The 21,027-nt window shown below is 37.6% G+C and overlaps 1 protein-coding gene across 3 annotated transcripts in view; it reads left to right on the forward strand.

Moving 5' to 3' along the window:
* LOC104611908 (kinesin-like protein KIN-14B) overlaps window positions 1–21,027 on the forward strand; it is a 110,664-nt gene that overhangs the window by 46,455 nt on the left and 43,182 nt on the right. For all 3 annotated transcript variants that reach the window (XM_010279184.3, XM_010279182.3, XM_088890780.1), the window contains 5 exons: window positions 4,771–4,917; window positions 5,097–5,282; window positions 5,628–5,699; window positions 18,379–18,434; window positions 18,557–18,773. In XM_010279184.3, coding sequence (XP_010277486.1) covers window positions 4,771–4,917; window positions 5,097–5,282; window positions 5,628–5,699; window positions 18,379–18,434; window positions 18,557–18,773 — 678 coding nt within the window. The remainder of the gene's footprint in view (window positions 1–4,770; window positions 4,918–5,096; window positions 5,283–5,627; window positions 5,700–18,378; window positions 18,435–18,556; window positions 18,774–21,027) is intronic.

Raw genomic sequence — 21,027 nt, forward strand, 5'->3', positions numbered from 1 at the left:
TTTTTAAGTGAAAAATACATATCCTAGGTAGTTCCCAAGGAGCCATAACCATATTTCCTTAATAACTAAGCTTCATGTTTATGTCTAGAAAATCAACATATTTATGAGAAGAAAAAGAAGAAAGAAAAGAAACTTCAAAAAATATGGGGACTGAACCCCTATTTTTGTTATAGGAAAAGAAGAAGATGTGGAGGAAGAAATGTGTTGATTAGACAAAACTTTAAGTTTTCCCCTTATTGGTTCAAATTCTGAAGTCTTTCAGGGGTTCAATACAGCAGTTAGCAATGCTTGTGTTGATTAAACCCTAACAAATAAGAAAATAATAAAAAGAAATTAGTTTATAAACACAAAAAATGAATAGTTTTGTTTAATAATGTCTATTTTGTAATTATAATCTCAAAAAAGTAACAATATAAAAGAATTTTATAAGACACTATACAAAACTGCTAGGCGACTGGGCGAGGCGAGCCTTCAAGGGCGCCTTTTCACCTAGGCGCCCACCTAGGCATCGCCTTGACAACTATGTGCCTAGCCTTTAGTTTATGTCATTGTTTCAAATTATAGATAAAACTCCTAGTGGATGACCCAAAATAATAAGGTTTTCTTTAACTCCTTGTCTTGCTAATTTTTATCAGCCAAAGTTCTGGCTGATCTGTTGATCCAAGTGAATGTTGTCCTCATCTCCCTTGCTAAGATTCTTTCTTCTCTTGTTAAACATCTATATTGCCATAAGCCTATGGTATTTTTTTAAACCATTCCACTACAACCCGAGAGTCATCTTCTACCTTTCCATCTCTATAGTTAAGATTTTTGTGGAATCTTAATCCAATTGAGTCTTCACACCCAACTGGACCAGATTAAATTGCTGTGGCTAATACTTCACCCTTTCTGATTAAACCCTCTTTTCCTGAGTTTGCTCGCTTGTCGAAGCTGCAAGCATTGAAAGTTTGTTTTATTGAATTGTTTGAAGGTGGTATCCATCTTGGTGTTTCCATTCTCCTGACTAAAGAAGGATGACAAGCCAATCTTTGGAAAATGCATGGTTATCAGCTAGGGGTTCTTTCTATTCAAAGATGCAGAGGAAATTGAAAGTGGGTATTTACTAAAAAACTGGATTTTGATGGCAGCGGGGGTCAATGAGGGTAGTGGTGAAGGATTGCGGGAAGTTGAAAGAGAGTTTGCAATGGATAATTTGTGTCTGGTTTGTAGATTTTTTCAATTCTTTTCTGGATGAGCAGGATGTTTTCAGATGGGCGATGATCAAGAGGAGCATGTTTAGTTTCATTGATGTTAGAAAGCTGAATGCAGGATTGTTTCTGTTCATGTTCAAGAAGAAGGAAGATGCAGAAGAGGTTCTACTTTTGGAAGAAGGTAGATCATCGAGGTGCCCAGAGTTGCAACTGGGAAAATGGACATCAATGTCAGACATTTAGAGGATCGAGGAAAAACAATTTTGTTTTGATACATGTCTTCGGTTCATGCTTGGTGTTCTCAAACGTTTCATGAGATTGGGAATGCTTGTGGAAGTTTTAAAAGATTTGATTCCCATAACCAAAGCTGGTTTCAACCATAGTGTGCAAGAATCATTGTTGACTTAAGTGATCTGGTCCATCCCAACTTGTATAAATCTCTTCTATGCAGGTGAAACATATGAACTTAGAATAGTGGTGGAATGAGAAGATACAACGTTTTGGTTGGTTGAGAAGTTTTTTGAATTCAGAAAGTCTTCTTCTGAATAGGGGAAGGTGGTTGAAGGGAAGGTGAATAGTCTCTTTGTCGAGAAAGATGAGGAAGATGAAACAGTTAATGACAGGGGCAAGACAGTAATTTTAGATGAGGAATATTTTAGAGGTGAGGGAGTTGAGAAGGCACAAAAGATTAGGGGGCTTGAGATGGAGAAGGGGCTAGTGAAGACAATAGGTGAAGCTAAGAGTGGAAGCTCTGAAGGGTCTAAAGAAATGACGAAGGGAGAGTTGTTGAAAGTGATTGAGGTTGGGGATGCTACTGACATGAGGTAACTTTTTCAACATAAGTGGAAGATGGAATGCATGAGCAAATGAAAGTGCAAGATGAAGACAAATATGGAAGCAATCTAGTGAAGGATCACAAGCTCCAGGTGAGTCAACAAATAAGTGAAAGATAAAAATTAGCTTGGGTGAGGTGGGTCAAACCGTAGTTTTGAACATTGAGGACTCTGAAAGGGCTTTGGAGGTGGAATATGTTTACTCAGAAAGGGGAACAGACAAAGGGAAGGAAGAGAGGTTTTAAGATTGGCAGATGAGTTAGGTGGGTAGGAACCGGAGGAAGAGGATTTAGAGGGGGTGAACAAGAAAGTCTTTAGAAGAAAGAAGAGAAAATATAGAATAAGACCTGTTTCAAAAGACAGGGGAAGTGAAGAAAAATTGCTAGAAGCAGATGCGATTTTGGATGAAATTCATGAGATTGAAAGAAATCTTAACCTGGCTGTTTTTGCAAAGGGAGGAGTTGTTTAGGTTGGTCTGAGTTCTGTTGAAGTTGAAGGGGATAGTCTTAAAGAAGGTGATGATCTGGCAGCAGATCTTTTATTTTTTGAGAAAAATGCAGTTCTTTTATTAGGAAGGATTGTTGATAATCCTAAGAGTCCTGTGGCTTTTGGAAAGATTCCTGATGCAGTAGGAAGATTCAAGAGCCAAAACAACCATCAAATTGAGGGTGGGATTATTTGGGATCAGGCCCATTAAGAAGGTGAAGAAAACAAAGAAAGCAAGTTAGAGACACAAAGAGTTCTCTGCTAAAGCTGATAGAAGAGATGTTTAGTTAGGCATCCTTTAGGCTGGTTTTGGTGAAGCATAGTTAATTTAGTTGTAAGGAGTCAGCTAAAAAATATGTTAAATTTTATTGTTGGCTGAGTGGGCTTGTCTGGTGAGTGTTTTTATTTTGGTACGGGAGTTTTTTGTTGCTGATGTGGGTAGAAAAACAAATTACATGCAGTGCTTCAAGTGTACAGCAATAAGCACAAGAAATACCAAGCTGAAAACAACAAAACAAGTTGGATTTTTAGGGATTTCAAAACTGAACCTGAAGTAAAACTCCTCCTGGAACAGTTCCGCTACAGTAACAATGGCATCAAGCTGGCCTCCCATGTAGATACACTGCGATAGAGGGATTGGAAGGTGCCGAAATGGGTTGACTCCTAATTATCAAAAAAAAAAAAAAAGGGTTGACTCCTCAAAACCCAAGCTCCCAATACTTGAAAACCCTAGCTGGGGCCGAGCTACAGCTCAAACAAGAGAGAAAGAACCAAAATAGATCCCTACAGAAAAAAAACCCTTCTCTTTTAATAAGATTCAATGGCTTGCTGGACAAGCCAATTAAAATATTTACATATAAACCCCTAGAATGTTTTCTTTTCACAAATAATTCCTTAAGAACAAAACTTACTTCAAACAAAACCCCTAAAGATAAATTTTATTACAAAAGACCCAAGAGACCAAAACCCAACATATGTACACCCAACTGCCCTTGGCGAGAATGTGAATTATAAAATGACGAAAATACCCCTGGATCCAATCTGTCAACAATGCTACCCAAAACCAACAATTTGGAATCCTACTACAAAAACATACAAATACAGAATACATTCACATTTTCTCTTTTTTTTTTCTTTTTTTTGGGCTTCATCAGTCACCTGGTTGGGTTCTTTTGTTTTCTTTGAATTTGGGGGAGATGTTTTTGGGGGGCTTCTCTTTGGTGGTGGGTGATTCCTTGTCACCTTTTCTTGTACTCTCTTCTCTTTTTCCTAATAAATTTTCTTTTTTATTTATTAGCAAAAAAAATCAACGCTTTGGCAGCCTCTAATGATATATTCTTTGGAAAAATATGCAAAAAAATTTTATGGCAGACCATCCATAACTATTTGAGTTTCAAATGCAGAAAACAGTTCATATTTTAAATTATTATTTGTATGATTTATTTAAAATTTAAATACTTTAAATTAGCAAAAGTTGGGAAAAAGATGAAATTCTCAGGTGACATGGTGATGGATCTATGGGTCTGATAACTGATCCATGGATCTATTGTTTCACCTTTGATAGGGCTCTCACCCTTTAGGCTGCATTTGTTAATAATGCAAATGCAAATATATATGGTTCATGAAAATGCACACATGGTTTGGGTTCTGTGGTGATAAATTTTATATTTTTACCAAACATTGTGGTGGGTACTAGCACGAATTCCAAGAATGGATTCTATTCTTTTTTTTTTTACATTGAGCAACTTTGAGTGCGAAAGTTTGCTTCCATTTTTTCGAAGCAAGTTTTGCTCCTATTTTGAATGCAAGCATATCGGACAAAGTGTCATTTTCAATACAAAAACATATTCTTACCAAATGCCTACAACTGAACCGGTACAAAATCGCTTCAGTTCAACGTTTCCATTCTTGAATGCAGCTTTATATGCTAATATACAGGAATACCACATGTCATGTAATTTTCAGGTTCCAACAAGAAGGGGACTGCATGTTTATATACATCTCAAAAGACCAACCTTGGTATCCATCTAGTGTCCTTGAAAAATGATATATGATCATTGCTGACAATTAATCCAAAGAAATTTGAAAGGTTTGAATGTGGAAGTTAACTTGACACTATACTATTTATCAAAACAAAACCTTGACACAATATTCTTTACTAGTCTTGTACTCTTGTCTACTTTCGTTGATATCATTGTGCTGGATCTGTTATGACAGGTTCATACATTATCAAATTTCTGATATTTTTTCCTTTGCTGCAGTCAGAAAACATAATGGTTGCAGAGAAGCTTAAAATTGAAAAGGATCAAAATGCTCAGCTTAGAAATCAAGTTGCTCATCTCTTACAATTAGAGCAAGAACAGAAAATGCAGATACAACAAAAGGATGCAACAGTTCAGGCCCTGCAGGTATCAATAAAAATAGATAAATTCTTGTGAGATTCTATCATTGCTTTATGATATAAAGGTGCTAAACCATGATAAATACTCATGAAATTGTGAGATCTGAGATATTCTCTGGATTGGTGTATAATTTGGTTTTTCCCTAAATTAATCAGATACCCTCTCAATTTTCCTTTTTAATGTAGGCAAAAATTATGAGCATCGAGTTGCAACTGAACGAAACTCTCCGTTCTGCTGATGCGAGGTCAGCAATTGGTTCAGAATCTACTGGGGTTTTACCAACTACAAAATCAACAGGAGACAGTAATGATTCTTCAGCTGTTACCAAGAAACTTGAGGAGGAACTCTCAAAACGTGATGTACTTATTGAGGTATATGCTCATATGCTCTTTAGTGCTTTGTTGAGAAGTTTCACTATCATTCAGATGGTTATTTGGAACAGGCAAAATTTTTAATTGCTTCTTAGGATGTTTAATTATTAGGGATAGAGATTCTGTACTATTTGGGCTGTTTTCTGTCCATGAATGTAGAGATTCGTAGTTTGCCTATCAGTGCTAATCATGTCCTATGATTTGTTCAAGATTTTTGTGTTGTAAAGTATTGTGAATTGTGATATCATGTAATGGAACTCAGACATGAAAACTTTATTTTCTTTTACATTTCTTTTTTTTTTAATTTCAATTTTTTATATATTATTTAATGTGTGATTTCTGCAGAGGTTGCATGAAGAAAATGAGAAGCTGTTTGATAGGTTGACAGAAAAATCTGCATTAGGTGGATCAACCAAGGTTAGCATTCTTATTAGCAGTTTATTGTATTTTCATGGTGTAATTGCTCTTTTATTTTAGTGTAGGTGAATTGCCTTATTTACTTTAAGAAAATGTAACTAGTCTTATAACTTGCTCTATTTTACACATCTATTTAAGTGAATTTTTTGGTCACTTGATGAGGAAAACATAAAATTACAAATTACTTGATCTTGTTCAAAAGTTGTTTAGTATGGCAATAAATGAGTACATATATGTTTTTTCCAGTTAAAAACTCAATTTGGTGTTTAGTCATTGCATTATTGATGAAAGTAATAATCTCGGTTCGCCAAGTTAAATAATTAAATCATTAATTGATTGTAGTATTGTAGCCAATTTGGTTAGATGCATGCTTTCTTTTTCTTCAAGTTGCATACCTTGCCTTGCATTTCCATACCATACATACCTAGTGGAAGTGACATATAAACCTCTTCATTCAAGTCTCCATTTAAGAAAGCATTCTTCACATCAACTTGATGTAAGGGCTAGTCGAAACTCACTACAAAGGATAAAATGAAATCGGTTAACTTTTCTAAAAAAAAGGATAAAAGAACTCTCACTATGGTCATTTTTGCAACTACTAAGTAAGTCTCCATACAATCAACTCCATATACCTAAGTATAACCCTTGGCTACTAACCGAGCCTTATACCTCTCAATGGTGTCATCAACATGATACTTGATAGTGAGCACCCACTTACATCCCACCAGTTCCTTCCCATGAGGCAAATCCATAATATCATAGGTATGATTTTTATGAAGGCTTGCTATTTTAGTTCTCATAGCCTCCTTCCATTATGGCTTAGACAAGGCCTCTATGACTGACTTGGGTATAGGCTGAGAAGAAATGAAGGCTAAGAATGAATAATAAGATGGGGATAACAGGTTGTAAGACAGGTGTTTGGAAAACAATGTGTTGTACATTTCCTCTTAACTTTTCTCACAACAATTGGTAGGTCCAACTCTGGGAGGGAAGAACTTGATGGTGAAGGGCTTGTCCTCTCTTCAGGGTTGAGAGTGTCTGAGGCTCAATTGTAGATGAGGAAACAACCTGATCATATACCGTAGCCTTTGTCTCTGGTACCATCTTTGAACAATAAGATGAGTAATGAAAACTGGAGGACTAGTAGGAGGAGCATGAGTGGTAGAATTGGGAGATGAAGGCTTTGCCATTGGAGCAGGAGGAACCACAGGAGGCTCAACCTTAGGATCAATAAGAGAAGGTTGAGGAAGTGGTGGAGAAAACAGTTAAGTGGAATGCTCCCCCTCAGAAGAATGACCATAAAATGGAAGTGACTCTACAAAGGTAATATCTATGGAGACTGTTAGACAGTGTATGCCTTTAGCTCCAATCAAATTGATGTACTAATACATTTATTGTAAATGAGTAAAGGTACATAATTGTTTCATGTTATGATTGATGTGTTTCTGTGTAATTACCCCTTAAACTGGACACTTATGAGACTCGTGTTAGTTTAGAATATTCTCAACCGTTTGATAGACTTGGGGAGTTTATCCTACCAAGGCTGATACTGATGTGCTGCCAAAAAGGTTGGGGCAACCTGTCTCAGCTACCAGGGTTGGACCCGAAGCACATGTAGTGTGTGTTTGTTTGAAACACTAAACCCAGACTAATTTCCAGTTATGCCCTGGACCTTGGAGACTGATGGGCAAAATTGGAAAGTTACATCTAGCCCCTAGATTCGATTATGGTAGTGCACTAGGTGTCGAATTGGGTTGTCTTTGATATGCCAATCAATGAGATCCTTTGGGGGTTAAAACCTGGGTATGTTGGGGCAGTCTGAGAATTCACTCGAGTGGGTGATCATAATGACAGGATCAGCCCCTTTGTCGGACAAAGTGAATGATCGGGACTGCACTCTCTCTGATGGAAACTAAAATTGCCAGCAGTCTATTTCAACCGTGTTTGAGATTTGTTTTGCAAAATATATTTATATGATAACATATATATTATGTTTTAAGAAAAAAGGGTTTGTAAAAGGTTTTATTTCCTGGGACCCATTCGAGTAGAGAGTGCAACACTGCACCTTGCATCCAGGGGAGAGGTCCTTCCCTATCGGGTAGTGTTTGATGATTATGGGCTGAGAGGTTAGTGTAAGAGACCATTAAGGGCTGTTTACCTGATGGGCTATATCTTACTTAAGTCCATTATCCTTGGGCCTTCATAGGATGTCTAGACTCAAGGATCATTTACTGTAAATATTGGGCTCATTAAGAGCCTATACTGATGGATTCAGGGGTTCATTGTACTTGACAGTGAATTCGGCTAAGCCTTTTCATAGAGGTTGGGCCGAACCCTTGTGGGCTTATGTAAGGTCATTGTTGGGGTCTCATGCAATAGAAAGTGAACCTAAATGGGCCAGCAACTATCTAGGGACGCGAACCACTTAATGGGCCTAAAACTCATGATTAATTGGATTAATCAAGTGGTCACATGACAACTTAAGCAGTCATGTGACTTGGGTGAATATGGGTTTGGATAAGGGTCTAGAGCATCCATTAGGATAAGAAGTTAAGTCTTATCCACTTAGAGAGTTCAAATCCAAATAAAGATTTGGATTAAGAACCTCCTAATTTGATTAGGAGTGGTGCTCCTTAAGGTATAAGTAAGGAGAGATTGAACTGCTCCAGTTGCACATCTACTATCAGTTCTCTCTCTCTGCTCTTGCCGCCCTAGAAACCCTAATTCGTTCTCCACCTTTGTGACTCTGATCTTGATCAGTTCTGATTTCTGATTTTGCATGAAAATATCAGAATTATTTCGTGCTCACCTCCCTTGTACGATCCAATATGTTGGATTGCAATTTTGGTGAAAACTGTGTTGCTGAACCGGCTTCATTCCAAGTTGTGCCATCTTCAGTGGAGGCTGGTTCTGGGATTCAGTTTGGGCATGAACTACCACTTTGGAAACTACACTTGTGGAATTTGTATCAGGTATACTTCTCCCTTCCTTTTGGTTTCAAAATTGGTCCGGTTTTGGTGCAAGAACGATCATTGAAAAATGCAGTTTTTTTAAAACTGGGAATACGATTCCCGGAAGGTTGCAAGAAAAATTTTGAAATTTCACCCAACCATCTAGCATGGTTCGGCCATCCATATGATGGATCTAACCTTCCTTTAGAGACAAAACGAGTTCCACTAGTGAGATCAAAACAACAATAGCCCTTTTGTGTGGAGGCATACTCTAAGAAAATGCACTTCTAGGCCTTAGGTTCAAACTTATGTCTCTGAGAGCTAGGGACATGAACATAACTCGTGCACCCAAAGATACGCAAGGGAATTGGAAACAATTCACTCATAGGAAACATGACACCAAAGGGAGATTTGAACCCCAATACTCGAGAAGACATGCAATTAATAAGGTAGATAGTTGTCATCACTGCATCACCCCAAAATCTCACTAGAACATGGGAGGCAAAAAGGATGCTCTTGGCTACTTCGACAACATGCCGATTCTTTTTCTCTCCTATACCATTCTGTTATGGAGTATAGGGACAAAACTTTGATGTATAACCCCAAACTTCTCAAAGTATGAAACAAGATAAAACCAGGTTAACATTCCCTGCTACCCCATTCCTTAGCATTATTTGATCGAAATATATTGATGCGGGTATCAAATTGATTAAGCACAAATTCATGATTTTTTTTTTGATGAATGCACAAATTCATGAAATTGTTTTACAAGTTTGGCTACTTTAGCATTGAAACACAAAAGATAAAGCCGGGTGTAACGAGAAAAATCATCAATAAACATGATAAATTATTTATATCCACCCATGCAAAGTAAATGTTATGACCCCCACACATAAGAGTGAACAATATGAAAAGGAATTATAGATCTTTTATTACTTGCAGATAGACCTGGCAATTGGGTTGGGTAAATACACTTCGGGTTGAATTTCGGGTTGGGTTATCAAATGCTAGACCCTAACCCTTAATGTTCGGGTTAGGGTTGACCCATGGGTCAATTCGGGTCATCCTAATAAATAACTGAAATTTAAAAAATAAAGAAAAACTACATGAAAAATGCCGAAGTTAAAGGAATTAACCTTGAAATTCCAAATATAAAATAAAAAATTTGAACATTTAACAATTTATAGAGTAAACAATGAAGAGTAAAGACTAAATAGAAAAAATTAAAGAGTGGAAACTTCTAACAGTGCATAAATAGTCTTAATTAGACTTGACAATCGGGTTAGCGTGTTGACCCATGACCCAACCCAACCCAACCCATTTTTTTCCAGGTTGGGTTGGGTCGGGTCGGGTCATTCTCACATTCATGTAGCTAAATATGAGACCCTAACCTTGTTTTTTCGGGTTGGGTTGGGTCGGGTTTGCGGGTTGGATTAACTTTTTGCCATTTCTACTTGCAAAAAAAGAGTTTTTACAATGCTTTGACAAATTGCATGACTCACAATGTAGACTTGACAACTTAGTTTCTTTAAACAAAGCCAGAAACAAAAGACTCACCGAAGAAAAAGAAATATGGCCCAGACGATAATGACATAAGATAATACGATTGATTGACTCTGACACATTTGAACCAAAAGCTGCTCTCGGAGGTGATACTTGACTTTGTCCAGGCATGTTCAGTAGGCATATCCCATTTGCCTCATGGCCACTCTCAATCACCTTTTGAGGTCCATTTCCTAAAAAAACACAATAAGAAGGACTGAGGTTAAGGCGAGGGTGTCTGAAGCTCTGATGTTTCCCTTGCCAGAGATAGGAGCAAGAGAGCCATCAACAAGGATAATCTTATCTCGACTTGATAAAAGCTGGTTAACTAGAAAATAAATGGGATAAACTAGTCATATGGGCGGAGGCATCGGAATCAATTATCCAAGGGATCTTACGATTACTTGAGATAGAAGCACGATTCACAATATCACGAATACCTGAATGGACATGTACAAATGAGGAGGGAACTGCCTCTAATGAAGTAGATGCTGTAGTAGTAGACTCTAGGTGACTAATTATTCAGCCATACTTCTTATACTCAGCCCTAGAGGCTGCTAGTTTCTCTCCCATTGACTTCTCACCACTATGCCCTTGTTTACTCTGTAAGGAGGTGGGTACATTTGCATTTCCACCTTTCCCATTCTCATTCCTTTTTCCATTGTTTGTATTTTTGAGTATAGAAGGTACAAGCTCTGGATGCCACTTCCAAGAGGTGTCTTTAGTATGTTTAGGCTTCTTGCAGTATTCACAAACATCTTTCTTTCTTCCCAGTATTGACCTTTGGCTTCATCCCAACATTAGCATAGTGATCCATCTGTGGCTCTACAAACTGAACTTGTCTCTTGCTCTCCTCACTACTCATCATAGCATAAGCCTGAGATAAAGTCACCTCATCCTTTGCCAAAACATTTTGTCTCACAATATCATACTTCGAGTTGAGTCTAGTAAGGAATTCAAAAACCTGATTTCTTTCCACTAGCTTCTTATGTATTTCAACATCCTTTGTACACCCCCAATCCACAATCTCCATCAAATCAATCTCATGCCAAAGAAATTTTAGCATGGTTGTAAATGACTAAGGGCTTCTCCCTCTCTTGTAGATTATTTACATCATTCTTCAATTTGTAAGCCTAGACAACATTCAATTTTTGGGAATAGGTCTTCGTGACACTGTCCCACACCTCCTTGCAGTTTCTATCCACAAGTAGTGCTGGCTAATATGTGGCTGCATAGAATTTACTAACTAACCCACTTTTGTACAATTCTCCTGCACCCACCTCTCATAGATAGGGTCATCCTCCCCCGGTTTCTTTTTGCTCCTGGTGATGTAACCCCATTTCCCTCTACAACACACATGTATCTTGAGAGTTAGAGACCAGGCTAAATAATTGGTCTCATCCAGCTTCACAGTGGCCACTGCCCCTAAAAGATTCTCCATTAACTCCCCATGTCCAAACCTAGAATCTGTGGGATATTTAGTTTTTCCTCCTGTTTGCTCCATTGAGTGAAATGAAGATCAAAATAAGTCTCAACTAAGATAGAATTGCTATCCCAAGCAAAAAACTACTCTTCAAACAACCAAATCTAGAGTTTCATAGGACCCACCCGAATGAGAAAAGAGGAGAAAGATCAACTGCTCCTATTAGAGGTTCCAGAACCTTGTCCAACTCAAATCGACTTTAATGGAAATCAAAAGGCTACCCTTTGATCCCAAGCGCCAGCTTCAAAGTGTCTCTAGGACCTGTAACTAGTTTTCTCTAGTTGTCTAGGGTTTTAGGGAAAAAACTCCAATAACCTGCCTTGAACTTCAATTGGGGATGAAAGACTTCACAAAACCTCTCCAAAAACCCTCCCAATTGGGCTGCATAAGCTGCCTCCTAATCATCTGATCAATTCTCCATACACACTGTGTATGGGCAAAGAAGAAGAAAGAAAAGAAGGTGAGAACCTGCTCTAATACCGAGTTGTAAATCACACCTGCAATAATCCGAATTAAAAAAAAAGGAGAAAAGGAGATTGAAGAGAGAGAAGTGGAGGAGGAAAATGGAAGAAAAGGAAGAAGAAGATAGAGTAGTTCCAAACCTCTCTTCAGCCTCCAATGATCTCTTTTATTCTTTTGTTGTAAAATATAAGGACAATTACATGAGTGCCCTTAGTAGGGCGTCCATCACTAAAGATAACAACAAAAAACAATAAAAAAAGAGAAAACAAGCTCATAACTAGGGCCCACTACCTATTAACACAATTCATAAACATAACTTAAAGCTAAACAATGAAACTAAGGCCCATTCGACCTATTATCTCTACAGTCTTCAACTTGCATAGTGCATAACATAGTTGTTAAGGTGCCTAGGTGACCACAAGGCGCCTAGGCGACCACATGATGCCTAGGTGGGCACCTAGGTGGCGCCTAGGCAATGGAATTTGAAAGTATAAAATAAAGATCCCTAACCCTTCTAAATCTACTGTTTTAGTTTTTTATATTGACCAACATGCCATATACTAGTTATTAGCAATAAATTTATTCAAATAAAACATAAAATTCCATCATATACATCATACCTGTTTCAGGCCAACAAAAAAACAAGGAATGTAGCAGAAAAAGAGAGAGAAAAATAAGGTGGCAGAGCCCCTGCTTTGTTCCAAAAAATATTTCCTACAAAAGAAAAAAAACATAGCAGTTGGAGGACATGGAGCAAAAGAGAAAAAATAGGAGTAAGAGACTTGAACTGTGTTTAAGGTGGCAGAGGCCCTGTTTCAGGCTAATAAAAAGGGAGAATGCTGCAAAAAAGGAGAGAAAAAAAAAGGGACAAAGCCCCTATTTTGTCCCAAACAAAGCATAATTAAAAAAAAGTGCAAAAAAATGCAGGAAAGTTGGGGTGCAATGCTTGTTGAAGAAGAAGAAGAAGACGAAGGGGGCGGAACCCCGGTTTCGTTTCCAAAAGTTTTTTTAAAAAAATTTGAAAATAAAATATTGGAGTACCGGGTTTATTTGAGAATGGAGGAGGGTGGAGGAGGAGGTTAGAGAGGCGGATCCCCTGTTTCATTCCAAAAAAGTAAGAAAAAGGACCACAGAACTATTGGATTGTTTAAGAAGAAGAAACTTATTGGGAGGTCTCGGATGACTTGGACTGAGTCCTCGGTTTCTCTTCTTAGTCTCGGTTCAGAACTCAAACCCAAAAAAACTTTCGTAGCTTTAGTAAGAAAGATTTATCTTTATAAATAACGTTGTAACATACAACAAGATTTATCTTTATAAATAACGTTGTAACATATACATAATGTGTATATGTGTGAGCGCCTAATACAAAAAACACTTGGCGTTGGGCGAGGCAACTTCTAAAAATTGCCTAGTTGCCTAGGTGCTTGATAACTATGCTGCATACCTTATAAATCGTCAATCGAGAAAGCGTTCTTGATATCTAGCTAGTGAAGGTTCCAATCAAAATTTGTTGCCAATGAAAGGAGGACTCTAATGGAAATTATCAAAAAAAGGACTCTAATGGAGTTCATCTTGGCTACAAGTGCAAAAGCCTCCACATAGTCTACCTCATACACCTGAGTAAACCCTTTTGCTACCAATCTAGCTTTACACCTTTCCACTGTACCATCAACCATCAACCTTATACTTGACTATGAACACCCACTTACATCCCACTAGTTCTTTTCCTTCAGGAAGATCTACCAATTCCTGAGTGCCATTTTTATGTAAGGTGTTACTTTCTTCTTTCATTGCATTTGTCTATTCACGTATAGATAAAGCTTCTGCCACATTCTTAGGAATCAAAACCTTGTCAATGGAGGTAAGAAAAATATGGAAAGAGGATAAAACATGATCATAGTAAACAAAGTGAGAGATAGGATGTTTAGTAGTACAAGATCTAACACCCTTATGGAAAGAGGATAAAACATGATCATAGTAAACAAAGTGAGAGATAGGATGTTTAGTAGTACAAGATCTAACACCCTTTCTTTTAGCAATAGGAATATCCAGATAATCAATAGTAGAAGTATCTACATCCATGGGGTCAGGCATATCAATAGGAATGAGAATACCTGGTTGAGAAGGATTTGCCTCTGGAGTGCCTAATGGCATTGGTTGCATTGATTTAGGTTGTTCCACAACTGTTGAACTCTGCTGTTCCTTACAACGATGAAAGAAAACACAGTATGGTGGAGGACCAGAAAGGAGGAATCTGAAGTTGAGCATATTTCTCCTTAACCCTACTCTCCCCTTGAGGAGAAACATGGAAGAAGGGTTTGTTCTCGAGAAAAGGACACTTCCATGGAGACATAATACTTGTGATAGACAAAGATCAAAGTATCAATAGCCCTTTTGAGAGGAAGAATAACCTAAGAAGACACACAAATAACCTAAGACCTAAGCATCTTAGAGGACGAGTGTCTACAATGTTCAATTGACCCATTTGACACTGCAACTCATTTATTGACATAGACTTAAATAACTCTAGAAACACAATTTTAAAGGACTTAAAGGACAAATGACCAAGATGACTATGCCATAAATAGGCTTGACTCTTACTAAACTTACTTGTAGACTCTAAAGTAGCAAGGCCAGCTTAATTCTCCAACACGTAGAGACCAGCCACCATAGTACCTCTACCAATTGTCTTCCCAAAGTTCAATTCTTGAAACACATAAGAAGGGAGAAAGTTACTAAACAATTTATGGGGTGAGTAAAAATATTGCTAATGGAAAGTAAATTAATAGGCATTTTTGGAACATGTAGCACATTAGAAAGCGTGAGGCCAAATGGGAGATGGTTCCTTAACAAGCTATGGTAGAGAACAATTTATCAGCTTGTCTCTCCTTGCCTCTCCCAGAGAGGAGGTTATATGCCTGAATCATGTTGGACTTACCCACCATGTGATTTGAGGCACCAAAATCAATGATCCAAAGAGATTCAGATGTGTGAGATGACACATGGAAGGCAGTGGCAGAGTTACTTGATGTAGACGCAAAGGAGGTAGATAAAGTAGGACCAGAGTCCACCCGACGAAGTGTCCTACCATACAGTTCCAAATGGTTACGGAAAGAGTTGATTATCTCTTCCTTCAGATCAGAAATAGAAAGACAATCCTGACATACAAGTGTACAACGGGCACGTAGTCTCTTGAGTTGCCACATTTGTTGAATTATACTTTTTTTTTTGGCTTTGCTGGATTGGCTTCTTATTCTAATCATATGATATTTTACTCAACTCCTAAGCCCACTTTGACTTCCCATGGAGGTCCCAATAAGTCTCTCTAGTGTGTCTAGACAATTGATAGTGAGTACACCAAAGTTTGTCCTTGTCCTCCACTCTTTTTTAGGAATGACCTGTCTTAAAGGAGTTACCACCATTTTCACAAACCAGAGGTCTCCACCAAGGTTCAAAATATCGTTACATATTGGCCCGTATTGGCCGATACATATCATATCGTGGCCTTCCTGATACATCCCTAGAGGGGGTGTTTTGGGTCAGACCATGGTTCAGAGGGTAGCCTGGCCTTAAACCAACCCCTCTGAACCAGATTCGAAAAAAAAATAAAAAAACACAAAAAAAGCACCAATACTGGCCGATATGCCTTACCGGTGTATCTGCCTGTATCAATACTTTGAACCTTGGTCTCAACCACAAAAAAGAAATCTGGTATAGGACAGTCCGCATACCTGGCAAGACAAGACAGCACTACTGGGGGGCCAGAAACACAGATCTACAGTGCCGGGTTCTCCACCAGACCCAAAACACTGCTGTTATCACAATGAGGTCACACAATTACCACAGTCACCAAACACCACCCATCTGGGTATGACTGTACAAGAAGGACCACACGATCCATACAGGTGTTAAACACCACAAAAAAAACTTCACAGCATCCTGTCCACCACTAGCAAACAGCTATCTTGGCACACAACCAAGAAATAAAAGGAGAAGGAAGATCAAGACTACTCCCAAATCATTCTAATGTGATTTCTCGTGAGATCAATCTGGAAATCAGCAAGGAAGGGGGAAAAGAAAAAGGAGTGAGAGAGGAGAGAAGAAGTGAGAAACTGAGATTTGGAGAGGCAAAAATCTCTGGCTGGCAGCACCAGCTTTCTATTATATAGTAGGGCAACATAAATAAACCAATAACAGTAAGCAAAAAGACCACAGTACTCCTGCAGCCCATAATACATTAAACATTAACAGTAACACTCTTTATTTGCTTTTGTATTGATGAATTTTATGTGGGCTCTCGTAAACGAGATGTCATGTCAATGTTGGATTTCTTCACTCTATTTCTTTAGAGGTATTTCTAAATGGCATTTCCTTTTTCTTCTAACTTATTTGACACAAATGAACAAGTACACACTGAATTTCATTTCTAGTTAAACATTACTTGGTAACAAATACTACCATCTTAGACGTATTTCGTAGTTATATAGTGTTAGGATCAATGTTTTAAAAACCAAATGCAGATCAACCTGGTTTTGTTTTTGGGGGATGGATCACTGGTTTGGTTGTCTGGGGCAAACAGGTTGGGCTATTACACATAATGGTAAATCTAGATCCTTAGTTCAGAATAACTTAAAAATATGTGTGAAGTAAGAATGAAGGAGGTTTGCTCGAATGGGTTGAATGACGGGAGGAGGTCACTAATTGGTGATCTATGGCAACTTGTAAAATTGAAATGAACTATGTCCCATGACTGTGTTGAACAGTTCAGGGGTTTAAATGTCTAGGTTGAACAGGTTTTGGCCATATTGTTATCTTGGTGATGGGTTGAAAACACTGGTTAGAATTTAAAAACTTGTTAACTATTTTATAATATATATTTTCTATAGATGTGTCCACAAATCCAAATATTTTCATCATTCTGCAAAATCAGATGTTTAGACATATGTGGGTTGCTTACTCCTATGTCGATGTGCATCTCCATGCAAACACTGGTTGATGTCCTTCAATTGAGTCTTTGGGGTTCTTCATAGGCATAAATATCTTTGATCTAAAGCTACCTTCTAGTTATTGTCATCGTTCCCCATTAGATTTCCGTTTTAAAGGAATTAAAATAGTATATTTAGGATTTCCTATCTAGGTTTTGTAGAAACTAGTAGCTATAGGTTTCTAGGATGAACCAATATGCTTCAGGAGCTAGTCTTGATTATACTGGGTCCTGTTCCATGGAATTTAAGTGGGAAGTCCTGTAGCTGCACTCAGAATAAATTTTTTAATAGTTTTCTACATTAATATCATTTCTATCATTGTTTACAGTTTAGAAACATGTAGAAAGGAAAAGAACAGTATTAGAATATGGGAAGTATAAGGGGGTTTACAAGAAGACACTAGTATGATACTATGGTATGTCAGATTGTTAGTGTATTACTGCATGAAAAACGCTAGAAAGAATCTAAGACATGAACTGTGTACCGTACCCTAAAGAATAAAGAAATTTTTTTTTTTAATAGAGAGAAAGATGATGATGAGTCAGAGAAACAAGTAAAGGTCGGTGATGGTTCAGCTCGTAATAAGGTTAAGGAAACTGATGTTGGATATCAGTCTATGGGGGAGAATCTGATGAAAATGAAGAACAAAAGGTGCATATGTATAGTGGAAAGGTGGAGTTGAGTAAATTTATTTATTGTGAGTTGGAGATAGAAGCATTGGTTGTCTTTTACATAGGGCAATAAACGCGGCCAGGAAAGTATTTCAGATGCAAGAGGAAAGAGAAAGGATTCCATTAGTGGAAGAAGAAAAGGAGAATAGAGGATGTTGAGCTTGGACTGGGTGGTTGTCGTAGATTCAGAAAGGGGCAGTGTGTAGGATGATAATAGAGGTGGATTGGAATGAATTGGGGAGGGGGTAAGAGGGTTGTTTGAATGTATAATGTTGGATCGTAGCAAGTTGTTGGTTGATAAGATTGGCAAGATGGTATGTTGCTTTCTGTTGGCAGTTGGTTAAGGGTGTGCAAAGTTTTTTATTTTGGGTTGTTCTTTGTGATGCCATATCTCCCATGGATGTAGCTATCTGCTTTTTGCTTTTTTTAGTAAGTCTTTTTATTTAGTATGAAAAGTAAATCCTTAGGAGATCTTTTTATTGCAGTTATTCACAGCTAAAATCTATAAACTTCATGCTTACCAAGCACTATATGTACTGAGTTACACTAGCGTTTAATCTTTCTTCTTTCTTTTTAATTTATTAGGTGTCAAACCCATCCCCTAAAGAATTATTGGACCGTCAGACTCAGGAGTTAGGGAGGTATGCTTTTAATTGTATTGGATTGTTCTGTAATTGTTCTGAAGGTTTTAATTTTTCCTTTTCTAGTATTCTCACACTTCTCTTGATTTTTTAGCAATATACATCTTGTATTTTTTTGGCAGGACAAATAATAGCAAAGGGCCTTCTTCGGATGTTCTTCCATTGCCATCAGGTGCTGATAAAACTGATAGTGCAGTTGCTCTGGTTAAATCAGGTTCCGAGAAAGTAAAGTCAACTCCAGCAGGAGAATATCTTACTGCTGCATTGATGGACTTTGATCCTGAACAATATGACAGCCTCGCCACTGTAGCTGATGGAGCAAACAAGCTATTAATGCTGGTATTTTGAGTTAGTTTCATTTGCCAGCCTGTGACTATCTCTCAAAAGAAGAAATAACTGACTAATTTTAGCAAGGAAAATTAAAAGTAAGGTTATAAGTTAGAACTGAAGTTAGTGGCAGAAATGGGCAATACCAAGTTAAATATTTTTCTGATGTCTGTGCAGTTGTGTTTTTTTTTTTGGATAAATAAATTATATTGGATTATAGCAGGCCATTTTTTTGAAAAGAAATAAAAGGAAAAATTACTAAAATTGAAAAAACAACATACAATAATAGTTGATGAGAAATTACCCCACAAAACCAAAAAAAAAGGAACCCAACACCATCCAAACAAACTAATGAGAACCGCCCACTTAAACTAAACCGCCCTAATAGAAACAAAACAAATGAATCCAATTCCCAAACAAAATTCCAATTAATGTTTCCAAGCCACTAGACCACCACCAATGCTTTTAACCTCCCAACGAACCTCCTCAAACCTTTCCTGATGACTCCTCCTCAAGCTCAGAAGCTCTGAACTCAACCATTCTTCTCAATCTTACCCCTTTCCAACACCATAAATGTTTTCCCTGCTAAATCCTCCACAGAACTGCCTTTTGGCTGCGGAAAAACTCTATAAATGAATTTGCTTCAAACTTACCAGTAAATTGGCTTAAATTTATTTATTGAAAATTTTTGGATCCATCTGGAGTGGCATTTTTATATGGACATTTTTGTGATTTGACCAAGAACTTGTTTTTCAAGTTTAACCTTTCATGTGATGCAGAGATGCTTATCTGAATATGCTGTATGACTACTTGCTTCTATTATTGTTTAAGAAACTATTCACACATTTTTTATTTTAAATAGAAATTAATCTTATCTATTTGATTTAGATTAGTCTCACATCTGATCTAAAATATTATCTAAATGATTAATAAATTAAATAAAAATGACTAAAATATTATGTTTGTTGTAGGGCTACCTGCTCTGGTCTGAAACTGATATAGTATTGGAATGACCCAAGGGTGAATCCTAGAAGAAATAAGTTAGCTAGAATGGGGTTTTGGAATGATTTTAAGAAAAAGATGTAGAGGTTGCTTAGGTTAAGAAGGGTCTCGGGGATGAACTGCAACTTCTGCATGTTTGTCCCATAACTGTGAAAAGTTTTGAATTGGGGATTGGGAAAAATAGGTCTAGGGTTGAAATTTAAAATGACTTTTTTTTTGTCAAATTGTAGATTTGTCCTATGTAGATGTAAGTACTGATCAAATTTGGTGTAGTTCAGAGTACTAAAACCAAAATTATGGGCTGTGAAGAAAATCGGAAGTTACTTTGGGATGGGTGGAAGAGAAAAGGAATCATTTGGTAAACTGGAGGACAGAGCTCTGCTTGGGAAGTGGATTTGTATGTATCAGGGTTCTCTTTGTACTTAAGTAGTTTGTAGCAAATATGGAAGAAACTCTCTTGAAAGGGGCAGTACTCAACCTTTTCTGAGCTACTTGCTTGATATCGTTGGAACGGTATCCTTCTTCTCCAAAGCACCTTCAAGCCCTTCATTAGATTTAGACTGGGTAATGGCAATCAAATCAGATTTTGGACTGATCTCTGGTGGTTTAATAAACCCCTATTAGAATCCTTCCCTTATTCTTTTTTGTCAGAGATAAACAAGCCCCTGTTCTTCAACCATCCTTAGGGCTAACAACAACCTCACTTACAACTTCAATTTATGTAGAGCCTTTAGAGGTACTGAAATCTTGGACATCTTGTCTTCTCTCCTCAACTTCTGAAGCCTTTTGTCCCCTTCTCCCAAGACAAGCTAATTTGGTCCCTCACCCCAACAGGCCAGTTTTCCTCAGGCTCTTATTTCTATAAGCTTAGAGCTGATCCCCCTCCCCCTGCTTTCCTAGACAAAAGGATTTGGCTCTCTTCTGTTCCCACTAGAATTACCTTTTTTATTTGGGAGGCTTCTTGTGGCAAATGGAACACCTGTGATGTCTTGTAAAAGAAATTTCAGGGAAAGTATAAGAGAGAAGATCTTGTCCTTAATTTTTTTCCTGGTTGCTGGCCAATAAGCTGTTCTCAAGCTTTTAACAAAGATGGCTACTATGGAATTGGCCATAAATTCTGTTCAAATCCCCAGCTCCTTCCCCTGCAGTAGGTACCCTTTCCCCAGGATAGAGTTTGGCTTTTTTTTTTTTTGATCAGCAAAATGAGTTTATTAATTAACATTTATCAAGTTTATTAATTAATGTTTGAGAAAGATACAAAGTT

Source organism: Nelumbo nucifera, chromosome 1 (genome assembly GCF_055504915.1).
Source record: "Nelumbo nucifera cultivar China Antique chromosome 1, China Antique-T2T, whole genome shotgun sequence".
Taxonomy (NCBI): domain Eukaryota; kingdom Viridiplantae; phylum Streptophyta; class Magnoliopsida; order Proteales; family Nelumbonaceae; genus Nelumbo; species Nelumbo nucifera.